General features: G+C 32.6%; 2 protein-coding genes across 5 annotated transcripts; both read right to left on the bottom strand.

Annotated features, from left to right (window-relative positions):
* Nucleotides 1–1,572: 1,572 nt before the first annotated feature.
* On the bottom strand, nt 1,573–12,601 carry LOC100791174 (K(+) efflux antiporter 2, chloroplastic). Of its 4 annotated transcripts, none has more exons than XM_003529906.4 (21): nt 12,441–12,601; nt 10,438–12,133; nt 9,927–10,098; nt 9,769–9,859; nt 9,203–9,339; nt 9,053–9,112; nt 8,820–8,939; nt 8,432–8,500; nt 7,531–7,596; nt 7,140–7,229; nt 6,359–6,463; nt 6,038–6,166; nt 5,599–5,808; nt 5,040–5,189; nt 3,848–3,901; nt 3,696–3,754; nt 3,174–3,240; nt 2,924–3,100; nt 2,708–2,764; nt 2,189–2,263; nt 1,573–2,045 (listed from the first exon to the last, which is right to left on the bottom strand). In XM_003529906.4, exons 2-21 carry the CDS (start codon nt 12,045–12,047, stop codon nt 1,923–1,925), a joined length of 3,621 nt encoding a protein of 1,206 aa, XP_003529954.1. In that variant the 5' UTR covers nt 12,048–12,133; nt 12,441–12,601; the 3' UTR covers nt 1,573–1,922. The 4 variants fall into 4 exon arrangements, 3 of the variants coding, with proteins under 3 accessions (XP_003529954.1, XP_040873010.1, XP_014633322.1); XM_041017076.1 differs by having other exon boundaries at nt 1,573–1,983; nt 2,217–2,263; XM_014777836.2 differs by lacking the exon at nt 12,441–12,601 and adding an exon at nt 12,234–12,394.
* Nucleotides 12,602–14,858: 2,257 nt separating this feature from the next.
* Nucleotides 14,859–17,032, bottom strand: LOC100305845 (uncharacterized). The gene is made up of 5 exons (NM_001250622.2): nt 16,760–17,032; nt 16,120–16,213; nt 15,953–15,981; nt 15,529–15,618; nt 14,859–15,192 (listed from the first exon to the last, which is right to left on the bottom strand). The coding sequence occupies exons 1-5, from the start codon at nt 16,892–16,894 to the stop codon at nt 14,908–14,910; spliced, it is 633 nt and encodes a 210-aa protein (NP_001237551.1). The 5' UTR covers nt 16,895–17,032; the 3' UTR covers nt 14,859–14,907.
* Between the last annotated feature and the right edge of the window lie 710 nt (nt 17,033–17,742).

Below are 17,742 nucleotides of genomic sequence, written 5' to 3'. Positions count from 1 at the left end.
ACACATAAGTTTTGATAGACTATGTTTATCATGTGATAGCAAAAATTTGAAATGGAGAGTTATTTATATTTTTAAATAAATAATATTTTCGTAAGTATTTGTTATTATTGTTGGAATGATTTAAATTATGATCTTCAAGAATGTCCGGAGCTGAAGTTATCATCCCATGGAAGGAATGTTTTGAAATTTGACAGGTCTGTTCCAGAGATTGAAGGCTTAATGATTGCCATAGGATTAAATCCTTTGATCGCATGTTCGTTGAACACTAGTGATCGGGAACTTATATTGGCATTTGCGAAAAGGTGACATAAGGAAACTAGTAGTTTCCATCTTCTTGAAGGAGAGGTAACTATCACCCTCAACAATGTGGCATCGTTGCTACATCTACCGATTACAGAGGCCTTCCATAGCTTCGAGGCTCTTCATGTGGACGAAATCATCTTTTTGTTAGTTGAATTGTTTGAAGTTAGTTCAGAAGAAGCAAGAGCTAAGACAATACAATGTCATTGGGCATATGTTAGGTATTTTGGTTGCGAGACATATATCGGAGCAAATGTGACGCAACATAATGGATTGTAGCAGCTCGAACATATTTGTTGCATCTGATAAGTTGCACACTCTTTGCTAACAAGACTGCCACATACATTCATGTGATATTCTTGGACGCATTTTGTGACTTGACACAGAGTAGAAGTTACAAATGGGGAGCTGCTGCACTGGTTCATATGTATGAGAATTTGAATGACACGTCAAAGAGCATTATCATACAACTTACATGATATATCACACTTTTACAAGTAATTTTAACTTCTTTTTTTAGTTCTTTAGTTTATATTAAGTATTGTTTTCATTGTTTTGTTGTTTTTAAAATATGTGCATATTGGATCTACAAGCACTTTCCTTTTATTGTTTCTTCTATTGCTGCCGAAGATTATCATGAAAGGAAACCACATGCCTACTATTGGAAGTTTGGGAAGGCATTACTAGTGTCAAAGTATCACAAGTGTTTGGATAGATGTTACGTGTTGGATTTCCTATGGTGATCACCATGCATTCAGAGAGTTTGAGCTTATCTCTTTATTTTCCGAACATATCAAACGTAGCCCATAATCATCGCCACAAAAATCAATTTCATAAGCAACAGATCGAGTTCAATGTAAAACATCATCATGGGTAACAATCACTTACAATGTAATCCATACAAGTTTAGTCATTGATGTGAAAATTAAATTTTAATATAAATTTGTAAAAGTATAAATTGAAAACTATCGTATGAAAGTGAAATAGTTCATATTTTGCTCATTAATAAAATATATTTACATTGAAATCAAGTAGATAATTACAAGTTAATTGAATTTTTATATGAATGTTATTTTTAACTATTGATTTCTTTAAACAAATATGAAATTCAATTAAAAATAAAGATAAAAAGATATAATAGATTAAGAAAACAAGACGATAATTATAAATAAAGATAAATAAAATAGATTAAAAGATACATCAGAACATACGAAAATCAAGTAGATAATTATAAATAAAGATAAATAAAATAGATTAAAAGATGTAACAGAATAGGAAAACCAAGTAGACAATTACAAATAAAAATAAAAAGAGGATAAGTTGAGAGCATGGAAAAAGAATTTTTGCGTCTAATAGTTAAATCAATTTTTTTGAAAGGATAAAAATAAAAATAAAAATAAAAATAAATAATATTAGGGATGGGCTTTTCGAAAGCCAAAGAATATGGAACAATATCAATGCCACGTACATCCTCAGCTGAAATTTAAGGATGACTAATCAAAATTCTGATGCATATATATGTACATTTCTGTACACAACGATGAAACAGCTACTCTGCTGCTATACAATTTTTCACTTCTCTGTTTTCTTTTACCTTCCACTTTGTATATATGGGGCAATCTTCATGTCGCCAGTTTACCTTCAGAGACTTGAGTATCATCTGATGAATCTAGGGATTGAGATCTGGCTTTGCTCGTAATTCTATTATATCCATATCCAAAAGAAGTTCCATTTGTTTCGGATAGCTGAATAAACAAACAAAAAAGTAACATAATTCCATCCAGGCATCAATGATATACAAAAGTGAACGAGTAGTATGTGATCATGCAAAATCCAACATGAGAGTTAATATTTAGTAATTGTGCATGTGATTAAAAGAAACGCGTACTTCAGTGAGCTCAGCCAGATGACGGGATCTGAATTCATTTATAGTCGCTGCAATCTCCGATGTAGGAAGTTTAGCCTGAAGAGAGAAATGCTTAGTTAACTGGGTTCATCAACAAGCTAAATCCTATGATAAGAAACCTTTGTATGTCCCATTCTGTTAGGGCCTAAATTAAACATGTTATTTAATTTTCAGTTTTCCCTTCTCAATTGTAAGAACATCAAGTGTCTTCATTTTTTCATTGAGATGTATGACCAAATTTTACCATGGCATAAAGAGCAAAAGTATACTCATACTATTTCTGAGAAAAATTAACCAGAAACTCTGTAAATTATTTACGCAATGAAGAGAAAATAAACAAAAGTTCAGGCAATGTGACAGATTCAGCTACAACAAGAAACGAACATAATATTTTACCACAATAAATGGTGTTGTTATCATCAGGTGAGAGTAATAATAAAATGCTAAGACGTTAAAAAGTTCATTCGGACAATATATCTGCTCAAATAACATGATAGTTACCTGAGCAAGCACGGCGGCTGCTAGTTGAAGACTTGGTTCCAAGGTCTCTGGGACAACCTGCAAATGCAAGAGGCAGAGAGATAAAGAGATAAGACAGAGAAGATTAACAGAGTATTTTGGCTAAATCTAAATATGTATTAGTAAAGAAAAACACTTCCAAAATTATACCATAAGGCAATCATAACATTCATAATAGAAAAGGTAATAGAATATTACAGCGGTAGCTCCAGCCTTTTCTAAATTCAATCCATGATCAACATCATGAGCACGGACAAAAGTCTTCACGTTTGGGAAGTGCTTGCTCAGAGCCCAAACTGTTCTATAATTTGCTCCAGGGGAATCTAGAGTTACCGCAGCAGCACTTGCCCTTTCAGCCCCAACCTTGTGTAGGACCTTATCATGCAGTACAAAACAGTCAAGCAATGAACATGCACGCAAACTCAAGTACTGAAGTCATATGCACTACCTCTCGACTACCAGCATCTCCAAAGTACACAGGGAGATCTAGGGAACGCCCAATTGCCACTCTATCACTGAAGACATTGAGAAATATGAAGACAGGTTAGGCCATCTTCTGATGTTCATATGCAAAAATGTAAAATGATATATGGTAGTTCACACATCTTCGGAGAAATCTAAAGGATAATCTTGACAAACATCCAACTATTTACAGCAAAATCAATTTATTTTTCAGTGAAGCCTTTAATGTCTCCGAGAAAGTCAAAACTGATGCACAACCAAACAGCAGCACATCTAGATACCTCATGCATAAAGAAAGAGACAAAGTAATATTCTTGTCCTGTCTTTTTTTCCCTTGGGAGGCAGAGTTTAGAATATCATTTAACAATTCTGTCCACTAATTTTTCTTTTTCAACATAAATAAGATCCACTAATCGTAAAAATCACCTAATAGTTACACAATCATTCATGGAAGGATTTTAAGATACAATAACAAGAAAAACAATATTTTCAGTTAGTATTGAGCTACCTTCTCACGTCTAGTGCAACAAAGGGAATAAGTTGCTCAGAAAGAAGTTGTGCAATGATCTGGAAATAACAAAATGGTAAACTGTTATATATAAATAACAAAATGATAAATTATTAAAAGTAATTAATTAAACCAAGAAAGAAAGAACTCACCTGCCCAACTCGCCCAAATCCACAAATTATGATGTGATTTTGCAGATCATCTGTCTGTAAAAGATGTCCTCCAAAAAGTAGTCAATAACTAATTTTACGTGTCAAATCTAATAAAAAAAAATAACAAATGCTGAATCAATATGGTCTAACTACATTCACTGTCTACTAACACAAGCGTAGGAAGCAATACTGTAGAATCTCCTAAGCTAAAGTAGACTAAATATGAGATAAGAAATATGATTAACTAATTGGAAAAAAAGTCAATCATGTGATTAAAAGAGTATAGAGAATAATAATATTTCAAATGTAAGAAATAGATGTGATTGACAGAAAAAATAAAAGGCACGAAAGGTATAATTATCAAGCTGTCCTACATTTTTTTTTTTTACTGCATCAAGCTGTCCTACATAGTAAACGTATTTATTGTTTCTCTGACTAAGATATTCTTTCCAAAACACTATCAGTATCATTACAAAGATAAGCACAAGGCAGTGAGTGCTTGCTTGACAGTAATAGACTGACCTTGTGCCAAAATTAACTGCCTTGGTTGGCTTTGAAATTGTTCATTTATATTACCTCCACTTTCTCTGATAATAAATGTCAAAGATTTAATGCCTTTTCTTATTGCTACCATATGATTCTCAATTGGACTCGCATGGTCAATGAGACCCAAATAAACTTACGACTTTTTTCTGGGTGCAAAATGATAGTTTGAAAAGAGAAAAATCTTATGCCAGGTGTAAGCAACCATTTCTCTATTTTTTTCCTTTTTACTACTCTTTGTAGACAGTAGATACTAATACTACCCAGCTGCATTGTACACTCCTGGCAAGACTTGCTATTTCATGCAACACAACAAACAATCCATTGAATCGTAAAATAAAAAAGATGGCATTCAGTCCACCAGCAATGGCAGTTCTATAGGTATAAATTTTACAGCCTTTTGCAGTTAATGGGTCAGTTTATTTAAACTTAAAAAAATATTAAAAAAATGCTTTTTAAAAAGGAGCCTTTTTAAGAAACAAATCCAGGATTTGTTTCTTAAAAGAAAAACTTTTTTTTTTAAGAAAAAGTATCAAAAAAGTCAAAACTACTTTTTTATTAAAAAATGTTTTTTTTTTTTTAAAATAAGCTTAAAGAAACAACCCCAATAATATAAGTCCCTGCCAGTTACTCTTGCAGGTGATCTTACCTCACTTTCCACAGGCAATAAACTTCGAACATCATGCAGCTCAAAACGGGAAGCAAGGAGCTGACCTCCTTCAGCTAGCCATGGAGTGAGGGCCATTGAAATTCCCACGACAAGAAACAGTAAAGAGGACATTTGGGAAGACATTATGCCCTGCACAAATATTAATTATCAAATAGCAAAACGTTAGTTTTTATAACAAATAAAATGACAATGAGGAAAAAGGTTAAAGGCCCCATGGATGTTTGGGAAATGCAAGAACAGATGACATTGCACCTCAAAACTCTTATTAAGTCACAAAATGTCAAAATAACAGCCAGCGATAACCCAATTTTATTAACACTTGACTGGTGAATGGTTATAACATATTATTAATCCACTTATCAGTTCATTTTTCCAAGAAAGCTGACCATAATCATAAAACTCCAAGAAAAGTTTAAGTTACAAATATCAAGATGCATATTGTCAAAAACAAGAAAAGAAGAATGATGTATTTTAAATAAATATAATAATTTATAATCCAGAACTGAAGGAAAGCAAAACAGTTTTCAAAGACGAAAACCTGATTAACAGCTTCACCAAAAGCCACAAATGCAAATTCTCCCCCTGGAGCAAGAAGAAGACCCACTCTGATGGCAGAAATGAGAGAAATACCAAAAACTCTGCCAATTAAAGTAACCAACAAAGTCTTGCCAAATATCAAGAGTCCCAAGGTCCCTGTAATGACTGGAAAGTTTGAAAGAAGAAGTTTTGGATCAATTGACATTCCGACCTGAAAAGTCACAAAAATTACTTTCCATCAATTATACAGATTGAAGCTAGCTTGCTCAGAAAGTCACAAATCTCGAAGCAGCCATTTCTTGCTGTTGAAGAGTCTCATAAGAATTATTCCAACATAAGCAATTGAACAGCATATTGACAAAGTATAAAATATATATATGTTACATGTAAATATACAATACAACTAAGTTAACTTTTGAATTTGAATATTAAGCACAAACCGTCATAAAGAAGAGACCCAGTAGAAGGCCACGATATGGAGCAATATCAGATTCAACCTGTAAGGAAAACTCAGTTTCTGCCAGTAGTAAACCAGCCAAAAATGCCCCCAATGCCATGGAAAGTCCAGCCTGTTTTAAGTAAAGAAAAATTATTTTTAAAAAAAGGGGTAAAAGTAAGGTTGGCACACCAAAAAAAAAAGTCATCTCATCACTTCAACGGACACAAGAATAACTGTTGAAAACTGTCAAACCTTGGCTTAGCTCAAAAACCCAAACCAAGGGGAAATAAGGGAAAGAAAAAACATCGGTATGAACACCTACCCTGGCTGTGAGAAGGCTAGTCCCAAGAATAACAAAGAGTGTATTGGCAGAAAATATTTCTGCATTTTGATTCTCTGCAATCTGCTTATATATGGGCCGAAGGAGCTGTACAGAGAAATGGGAAAATTACATAGCAAAAGTTATAGTGCAATCAAGAATTGTCAAAACATGCCTTCCTAATGAATCCAAAAATATAGAGGGGGAAAAATAACTTTTATATCATATATAGGATTTTGATACACTTAACATAAAATATGCTAAATGCCCGCTCCATTTAATCCCATTAGGCCTAGAAACTTCCACCATTTCTCAATGTTCAACCACTACTCTGCAAAACTCGTCTCAACCAATATAAGCAACTGAGTTTATGCATTACATCGATGATAAGTAGTACTAGTTGGCAATTTCCATCCACGTGATAACTAGAATATCTGAATGTGTACAACGTATTACAGATCAAAGATCATTGTAAAATATACAATCTGTGGAACATGGTCTGTAATTTGTACCAAAACTCTATCTCATATCAACCACTAGATGTCAGCATATCTACCCTGAGCAATACAATTGATGGCTTATTGTTATGCTCCATGTAAACTTCTAAGATGAATTTAACAAAATAATTTTATAAAGATTATTAGAAACAAAAATAGATAAACTGACAAGAAAAGGCAAATATTTCCTTCAATAAAAAAAAATTAAGCATCAGCTATCCAGATTAGGAGTATATTTTAATAATTAGAAATAGCACATCTACGCCTCAGTTCTGAATATCACATACCAATCGTCCACCAGCAATTATGGCTGAAATGGCAACCACTGCCTTAACAGCAGCCAGACCAAGAGCTTCAGCAATGGCTTGGAAACCAACCTGAAAACTGAGATTGGTATTACACAAAAAGACAAGATAGATGATAATGACTGACAAAAGTAAGGTGAAGTCATTGGCTTCCAGTCAAGCATTTAACATGATCCACCTTTAATTAGAAAGAGTGAACTGTGTTTTGGTCCTTTTAATGCATACATAATAAAAAAACAAAATCAAAACAGCCTTGTCACAAACTGTCTCGTGCTACACAGGACAGGAGTTCATGCAACTTTAAGTAGCCATGTTCACAATATTGTCTATTGTCTGATATACATATTTTAAGATAAAGTATAGAAAATGTTACCCCTCCTTTGGAAGAATTAGGTGAAACAAGAGGTATGAGTATTAGCAAGACAACAACAGCCAAATCCTGAACAGAAACAAAGACACAATACTCAGTTTCGGTCAAAATATTGGAATACCAAATATGGTTAATAGATAAAAAAAACAACAGATTGATATAGCAATGGCAAGATAGATACAATCATACAACGAGGATGCAAGTTGAGAATCTATATAAAGATACTAAATAAGTGCCAATCCAACGTAAACCAATCTACGAAACTAGGAGTGTTCGTAAACCAATTCAATCCAACATAAACCACAAAGTTTGTTTATTAGTTTTTTATATAAAAAAATACAAAAACCAAAAAATTGATCCAATCCAAACCCACTTTTGATTGGAATGAATTAGATCATATTTAATTTAGGATCAAATTGATTGGATGTTTAAATAAAATAAAAACAATGGGATATGATTGAATAACTTTACTCCTCAAAACCAATCAAATCCAATCTGTGAACACCTCTACGAAATCATCTAAAGAGTTGAGACATTTTCAGAGAAACCTTATCTCCCTTTTCTCTCTACTCTCTCTATATCTTTGTATTCAGTTTTCAACAGAAACAAGTGAAAAGCACCACTATTCTTTCTACTTTCTATAGTATCTGTGTAGAATACTTGACTGTATAGGATGCAAACATGTTTATATGCTGACAAAATAACATACTTTTGCCCCTATAGGATATGCAGTTCAGGTTATCCAGAGTCTAGAAGGTAAAGGCAATAGTCTGGAAAATTGAAGCAAATGCCTCATATAAGATGAAGTTTAGCCAACTACATATCTCAAGTATTATATCATTTAATATTTTATTTTACAAGAGAATCCTGCAGTTTCTAGATAGATGGTAAGTTACAAAGGAACCTGAAAAAGAAGAACAGAAAATGTAGCCCTTCCATGCCGTGATGTGCTCTCACCTCTCTCCTGTAAAACCTGCAAAACAAGTTCAATTGAATTATTGCTATATGAAAAGACTTAGCAGACCTGAAAACATAAGTTTTAAATAGAAAGAACAGCCTTGAAATATTTTAATTACAGATATAGCCATCAAGCTTATTAAGTTATGACAACCATAAAGTCATTGCTAACACGTGCAGGCTACAATGAAAATCGGATTACAATTAATACTTTCAGAAAGGTAGATATCACCTTATTTGAATTTACATTAATAGAAGCATAAAGCTGGAGTAGTAGACTGTTAACATATAGCACGGAGTAAAGGTTAAAAGCCAACAGAGCTAAGGTTATTTACCTGCAGAACAACAGCAGTTGATGATAATGCCAAGCCATTCCCAATGACAATAGCAGCAGGGCCAGCTTGACCACAAATATAATGAGCCACCAAGCCAACAACTACAGCAGTCACCAAAACCTGCATTTTTTCCATACATGCTAAGAATTGTTGACTCGGGCATTAGTAGCATATAAATAAAATAGCCTAAGTGAACAACAATACAAGGATGGAAGATGGAGTTTTCCCATCACCTGAGCAGAGCCTAATCCAAAGACATATTTCTTCATTGAACTAAGCCTTTCAACAGAGAGCTATAAAAATACAGTTCAGAGCTTCAGTTTATTTCTTACTACAGAGATGATCAAAGCTAAGGCAGAACAAGATCTTATAGGAAGCTCCACCTCCAGGCCAATATTGAATAACAGGAAAACAACTCCAAACTCGGCTATTGCTTTTGTTCCATGAACATGACGAATGATGGAGAGACCATAAGGCCCAATCAAGATACCAGCAGCCAAGTAGCCAAGAACAGGACTGCCTAAACATTGTTGCAGGTAGATGACTTGTCAGACAATCAATTTGATCAAGTTATGATTTAAAATAAATCCTGTATCCCAAAACATAATTCAGATGATGATTGGAAGCCTGTGACAAGATAAACACTTACTTCTTTTTATTCAATTCAAGTAGCCAAATTTTCTTCAAGCATTGCAACTTCATTTATTATCATAATCAAGCTAATAAATGGCATTTATCATCATAATCAAACTAACAAAAGGTGACATAGGAAAATAAATGTGAGCTAAAAAAAGCAGCAGATATAATCTATAAACCAAAATTTTCATGTAAGCACTAAGCAATATATAGAGTTTGGTGCCTAATCAAATTCAAACTAAAGTATAACATTTAGACAAACAACTTTGTTATTCTTTCATCCAATATTAAGAAAACATGGCAACCTAGTTACCTCCAGGAATCTTTTGAAATATTGGCACAAATACAACACTTGCAAGTAGTAACCAGAGCATGTCAAAGAGGGAGGCTTCCTCCTCATCCACCTATGATAAATACCATGCAGAGTCAGATAAAACTTAATAATTGAGCATAAGAACAAGGGAAACAAACCTCTTGATCAGGTAATGATGCAATGATATTCTTAATTCTCCTGGGAAGCTCCTGAAGCTGTCTAACCAGAGGCTTTGCAGTTGAAGAAACTTCTTCAACAGTGATTGCAATGACTTCTGGCTGCTGAAGCAGCTGGGCACTCCTCTCTGTTCTATTGGTGTAGAACACAAGCCTGAAATAAAATTCTACCACTTCTTGAAAAAAAGAGAGTAAAACCTTCATATTGATCTGTGCATCTAATTGGCAATTGGCATATCACGTGGAAAGGCATAAACTTCTAAGATAGGAATTTAATTTCACAAACAGTTTTTAAACAAGCCAGTGAATATTTTACCCTTGATATTTTCTATCATGTCACACAAAGTCTAAAATTTATCATTCTAATATTCCATATGTTTTACTCCTTACCATAATAAATATTTGTGCCAGCCATATGATGTAATTGTTTGTAGAAAGGTTGAAATAAAAATAACAGCAAGAAAAGGATCAAATAAAGAAAGATCATACACACCCTGCTCCAATTAACAATAACCCAACAATCAGCTTGGGTAGTTGCTTCTGTGCAGACTCCACAAGACCATGGAAAACTGATGCTGGTGTGTAATCAGTCTCATCTGCAGTAAAAGAGAAGAATGATGCTGGAAAAAATCGGGAAGACTTCTTCAATGATGCCTTGGGAGCCAACGGTGAGTTATCTCTTGCCGAATCTTTCTGTGTTTCCTGCTTTTTTGTTTGAACTACATTCTTTGACTTTTCTATTTCAACTTCAGCTTCTTTAGGAGAGTCTAAGCTTAACTGTCCATTCTCATGATCCCTCAGATAATCAGACTGTACCATGTCTTCCAAACTTTTGCTGGTGTTATTAGATTGTGTTTCTGGCAATTGCATTGCTAGCAAAGGCTCACCATCGATTAAGTAGTCAATCTCTCTTTTATCAGCATCATCACCAGATAAACCTTGAACCACTTCCTCCTCAGGAATAGCCACAACATCTTGTACTTGTAGAGTGTCTGCGGTATCAGCATTAGAACTAGAGGAAGATTTGTCTGCTTTCTGTAATGCAATCTCTGCATCATTCATGCATTGTGCAGCCTCTAGTTCAGCGGCAACAGCTTGCTCTGCTAAAAGCATTATGTTTGCAACATCTTCTTCTGCCTTCGCTGCTTTCAGCTGTGCCTGTTCTGCAATTTCATGCAATTTGTTCACTTCATTCTGCAACTCCTCCTTTCTACATTGCAAGCATCTCAGCTCATTCTCACAATTTGCTAAATCTGTCTGGCATTCCCTGATATCCTCCTGAGCAACCAAAAGTTCTTTCTCCTCTTGAATTATATCTTTATCACCATTACTCTTGTTAGAACCTTGTGGGGTATCATAAACTTCTTTTGTAACCTCCAAAGAGTCTATGGCCACTTGAAGCCTTGCCTCAGCCAGAGAAAGAGCCATAGTTGCTTTCTGAACAGCTTCTTTGGCAACAAATTCTTGACTCACAATATCTTGGATGACATCAAGGGTAGAAGTAACATTGTTCCAAGCACTTGCTGCTTCATCCTGCAAAAAAATTGCGGTCTCCGATATCTTCTTAACCTTTTCCTCGAAAATGATGCTGTTAACTCGAGCAGCTTCTAATGCTTTCATGGCCTTTTGCAACAGTTCTTTCAATTCATCCACATTTTGTACCTCTATTTCTACTCCACCCCCATCTTCTTTCCTCCCTCCTTGCCCTTTTTCTTCTTCTCCCAAAGGTTCACTCAATTCAGCACTGGAATCAGAGTCCTCATCCGCACCTTCCACCCTACCAACATTCCGTCCATTGCCATTGACATATGATAAAGAATCATTACCCTGACACTTTGACCAAATTTCCCTATTCTTCCTAAAAAGTCTATTATTCTTCCAAGACAAACCCCTCTTCCCAATTGGAACTTTCAACTCTCCTACGCATTCTACTCTTGAACTACTCCTACTACCTATCTTATTCACCCCACTAAAACGAGCCTTCGGAATAGTCCTCGAGTTGCCGAGAAAAGCACAACCAACGCCTCTCCCTCCAAATACAATGCAAGAATCCAAACCATCCAATACCACATTTGACTGTGGTAACCTAAAAGCAACATCCATATTATGATGTTATCTTCCAAAACAAAACACTATCGAAGAGCCACTTCTCTTCAACACATTCTACAACGAATTCCTCGGGGAAAAAACTGAAACAAAACAAAAAAAATAGTCCAAAACTGAATTAGAAAGCTCAACATCAAATATAACAAGGCTTGGCACTCAAAATTACGTTCAAATCAAACACACCTCAATCGTGATTTTGTCAAACATATTATATCATCAGCGAATAATATTCGGTTAGGAGTGTACAAACTATAATCAACCATGCACGTAGGAGCATTTTCGTTTTTTTTTTTTCACTTTCATTCAATTCAACACAAAAATATTTTTTTTAAAAAAAGAGCAAAGATAAGTGTTCTCGGCAAGAGGAATTGGAACAGTTGATGAAATTACCAAAACGAAGAGAAGTGAATAGGGAGGGAGCTTGGAACAGAGAAAGTGGAAATGGAAGTTTCAAATGTGTGTGTTGGATTGGAGAGAGGGGAAATGTGATGTGAAAGAATATATGAATGAGTTGTGTGTTGTGTGTTGCGTGTTTTGTTAAAACGGTCAGCCAAGTGAGCAAGCAGATATATACGAGAGGGAGGGAGAGAGGATATTATTCACAAATCACAAGCTTTGTCTCCACTTGCGCCTAACGCGCGTGTGCCTCTCTATTGAGAAATCAGAAAATTTTGGAGTCACCCCCCCTCTATACTAATTATAAAACATAATTAACTAATTTATATTTAATTATCAGTAGTAAATTTGTTTATAATTATAATTTTTTTCTTAAATACAATTTTGTTCTATATATTTTACTCAATATTAATTTTGGTTCTTCCATTTTAAAATTGAGATATTTGGTCTCTTTATTTTAAAAAATATATAATTTTGGTCTTTTTATTTCAAAACAAAAACATTTTATCTTCCTATTTTAAAAATTTTATAATTTTGATTTAATTTTTAATTTTATTTTACGTTTTATTTCTTATAATATTATTAATTAAATCATTTTTGATAGTATCTTAAATGAATATATTAAGTCTAGGATTCAATGGACCAAAATAAAAGAAATAAAGTGTAAACAAAGTTAGGGATTTAACTAAAAATTATGAAATTTCTAAAATAGACGAGCTAAAATCATAAATTTTTTAAAATAGGAAAATCAAATGTCTCAATTTTAAAATAAAGGGACCAAAATTATGAATTAAACAAAATAGAAAGATCAAAATTGAATTTAAGTCTATTTTTTAAAATTTGTTCTTAACTTTATTGAAAGTTTATTCATCTTCTTCAAAATTCATATCACATTGATTTATAATTGGATGATAATGTAAAAATATATATGACTATTAAACTCAAAGCATTATCCTCTCTTCTAAATAGTGTTTAAATAAAGTGCTTAAATAATTTTAGAAGTATTAAAAATCATTTTAACCCACATTTAAAAAAAAAACTTCAAATATGAACCTTATTAAACTGCATAAATATAAGAATTAAGGTGATGAATATTTAATATTTTGGAAATTACTTAAATATTTTTATTACCTTAAAAATTATTTAAGAAGGAAGGTATTAGTTGATGAAATTGATAATTTATTCTTTAATGCAAAATTTATGTTTAAATGAATTTAATTTAAAGAAATGTTTTAAATATATTTAAAGTTTTAGAATTAATAAAAATATGTATTTCAATTTTAAAATAAACAAATTAGTGAAAATATGGTATAGCCTATAAACTTCTATGCTTCTTCAGTGCTTTCTAAATTCAACAGCCATGCCAGCGCGTGAAGTGTCACTAATCATTTCTCTGTTTTTGTATTGATCCAATGCTCATTTCGGGATATATAACTGTGTCTGTTGTGATGAATGGACACTGAAACTGGCTGCTAAGAAAATATCCTAACCATATTTTGTCTTTTAGTGGAGTTTCTGTTTCTCTCTATGATTTACAGGGGTATATTCTCTACTTCATTCTAATGTCCGAGAAATTTAATTAATATTGTTTGATTTTATAAATTAATATTAAATTGTTTGAATTTATTTATAATATTTTATGAAAATATTTATGTTTCATTTAAGATTAAAAAAATGATTATTTTTATTTAAAATAATATTTTAGTCTATGTGTTGCATAGGATCAATATTTATTTTATTTAATTGAAATTCATAATAAATTAATATTTTTAAATATGTAAATTATATTAACCAATGAATATTTTTTAATATATAGATTATATTTTAGATTTATAATAAATAATATAAATTGTAATATAAGATTAGTTTTTAAATTGAAAAGGATTGACGGTTAAGAAAATTATGTATACTGATAGTAGTTTGAAGTGATTGAGAAAAAAAATAATTGTTTTTGTTAGTTCTAAAGTCATGGGTGAAATGCACCTTCTAAAGAAAAGAAGAAAAGTGTTAAAAATGTTTAATTGAAAGAATGAGAATACATAGTGAGACTTTTATTATTTAAGTTGCTAATTCTAATTTACAGTATACGAGTAGATTACAAATTATTATAAATAATTATTTTTAAAATAAGTTTAATAATGCAATAAGTTTGAGAATTTATATCACTGTTTTGTTTTGTTTTTTTTTTTGGTATAGCACGGTTTACTACTTAGCTTGCACGATAAGGTAACAACTGCAACAAATTAAAGGAAAAAAAGAACAAATTGCATTGCTCAAATCTTTTGTTTAAAAATTTTGAATACATAATAAACAAACCTCTCAAGTTGTTAGTTTACAATGAAACTCAAAAAGATATTGTTACAAATGTTTTCACTGTACTGAACTTAAACCAAAGACCTTGCTCAATATTCTGAAAGAAGGGGATGGAGGGAATTGAAACAATTCATGTCAACTTCCAGTCTCATTCAAGAGGTGTCTCTTCTTCTGTTTGGTCCTCATGAGATGCTGGTGGTGCTGGCTCTTGTGATGGCTCCTCTAGTAGTGGAGGTGTAGAGGAACCAGTCCTCCTGTGTGCAGCAGCTTGGAGCACATGGTTGTAGTTCCCTTTCTCCATGAAAAGTTGTGCAAAGTGGACCCTGCAGTAGAGAACACCATCAAGGGCAGCATAGTTTGAATGTGTGAGAGGGCACCCTGCATGAGCACACCTAAAGCAAGTCTTGTGGAAGCATTCCCCTTCAAGTGTCATCTGTTTCATAAATTGAACCAAATTTGCATGCATGTATGCATGGTTAGTTTTGTTAATAAACCAATATCCTAATCCAAGTGATATGGAATCATTTTACAATCAAATTGCTAAATGTATTTCAAATTAATATGTTGTTTGGTCTGAGAAAACATTTTCTACTTTATTTTTTGTGTTCATATTTAATTACAAAAAAATGTTACATTGTTTTTATTATATTTCTATTTCAAAAGTTTGCATAGAAAATAGTGAAAACAGAAAATGGAAATAGAAAATAGTGAGAATTATGATCTTACAAACTTGTTTCCTTTTACATGGGGAAGATATGAGATTACAAACCTTTTCCAGAGGATATACTGTTTTTGTACAAACTGAGCATTTGTCCTGGGTTCCACTGAACATGGAAGATAGCTTGCTGGGGGTTCTATTCTGTTAATGATCATGATAAATTGCATATTAGAAAGAGAACACAAGAATATATAATTATATACAGTCTCATGAGAAGATATCACAAGCCAAGAAACTGATAATAAAACTAGAGTGTAAAGTTGATTTATATGTCATCAAATTACAAATCACCGTATATCCTAAGTTTCTTGACTTTTAAAACAATAACCTTAAAAATCATATCAACGATAATTTCTGATTGGTTGATAATATAAAAGTTTTTACACTGAGAGAGTATAGTCATTAAACTCATAAAATTATGTATGATTCGTATGTAATTTGTAAAGTATGTGCCAAGGTAGGATAGTGAACATACCAACTCATTTTGCTTCTCAGAAGACTTTGCTGCAACATTTACAAGAAAACAACATAGTTTCATTAGCATAAGTAACAGAAAGTGACATTTTCCTACCTACTTGTACTTTGAGGTTGGATTATGAGAACAGCACAAAAAGATTGGCCAAAAGATGGTCTTCGTCTTACCGAAGTTCTTGCTGAAATTGCCAGATTCCTTGAAAAGCTGTTCAAAATGTGTCTTGCAATAAAGAATTCCATCCATTGAGGAGTATGTGCACATCTGACCAACATTAAGTAGTATATCATTGGCACCCTCGATTTAGGAACAATATTTAAAGGAATTTAATCTTAACTTATTTTGTATTGAAAAGAATTTAATCTTTCTCAAACATTCACTAACTTGTTAAATAATTTAATTCACAATTTCTTGACTCAGGAATTAAGAAGCCAAAAGAATGTTTTGATTTGTTTTCAGTTTTCATTTCATTTTAAGTTGATATGTTTTCATTAGCAATTACAAGATTGTAACATTGTTTTCACATTGTCTCCTGTTTCAAGATTTTATGAAGTAAATTTTGTAAACATGACTGTTATTTTTACTATTTCCTTCACAAAATCATGAAAGCAGTAAATAAAATAATAAAAAAAGTAGCATTCCATTTAATATTTTGTACAATATGATTAAAACAAAATTACCCTTTACTCTATTAATTATGATCTCTTTCATTCCAATTGCATGTGAATTGTGATGTTACACAGAGACAACAATAACATTGAAAGGAGAATAACCAAGAAAAGGAACAAGAAAAAGGAGAGCTATATGTACCGTAAGACATCCCTTGCAGTGACTGCACTTGAAGCAGTTTTTATGGTAAGGAATTCCTTCAAGAGTTAACAAGTCAACCACATAGACAGTCTTGTCACATGCTGTGCATTTATCAAGAGTTCCTGTGAATGACATGTTTGTTTTCTCCCCTTTATTGATTGTGTTTATTTTTTTATTTTTTATTTTTGGTTCCCTTCTGGGATGTCTGAGGAACAAAGAGGAGTTAAACAAGAATGCACACACCTCAGACAAAAGGGAATTGAACAAAGTCTTGGATTTGTCTAAACAAAAAGTAACTTATATCAACATATACTACCGGTGGTAAATGGTTACAAGTGATTGGAGACCCTAAACAATGTGAAGCAAAAATGGAAATTTTATGTTGTGATTTGTGGATATGATCTAATTGGATGGAGTGAAAACAGGTTGATGGATTTGATCGTTTCAAGGGGTGGAAATTATTGGATGCAACAAAAATAGCTATGTCCAACTTCTCTTTCATTTACTATTCTGGTATAACTAAGATTTGGATTTCATAATTAAGAGGTTAATAAAAGAAGTTTTAAGAGAAAAGGATGTTAAGAGAGATAGAGGCAATGCTACATCCTAACTGCTAACATGTTTGCAATTTTAATCATGGCATATAGTCCAAATTAAAGAGACTGTATTTTTAACATGTTTTAGTTGGGATAATTCTATGAAAGCCTCCTAGTTCTTATTCTACAATCTTGAATCTAGAAACAAGAAAATAGTTCCTCCTCCCTGGCTCTGAAGCCCCTTATTTTAAACGGTTATCTATTAAAAAAATGAAATAATTGTAGAGTCCGTGAATTAATTAGAGTTAGGTACTAGAGTAGAGTCATACATTAACATGCGCGGTAAAATTATACAGATCATATAATTTTGGAGACTCCAAAGATAATTTTAAGAACTAAAATTATTCCATAATTCCAAAAATAATAAAATGGTAAACATTAATCATC

The sequence above is a fragment of the Glycine max genome, chromosome 7 (assembly GCF_000004515.6).
Source record: "Glycine max cultivar Williams 82 chromosome 7, Glycine_max_v4.0, whole genome shotgun sequence".
In the NCBI taxonomy this organism is placed as follows: domain Eukaryota; kingdom Viridiplantae; phylum Streptophyta; class Magnoliopsida; order Fabales; family Fabaceae; genus Glycine; species Glycine max.
The sequence above is the reverse complement of the archived record's forward strand: the minus strand, read 5'-3'. Positions and strand labels throughout refer to the sequence as shown.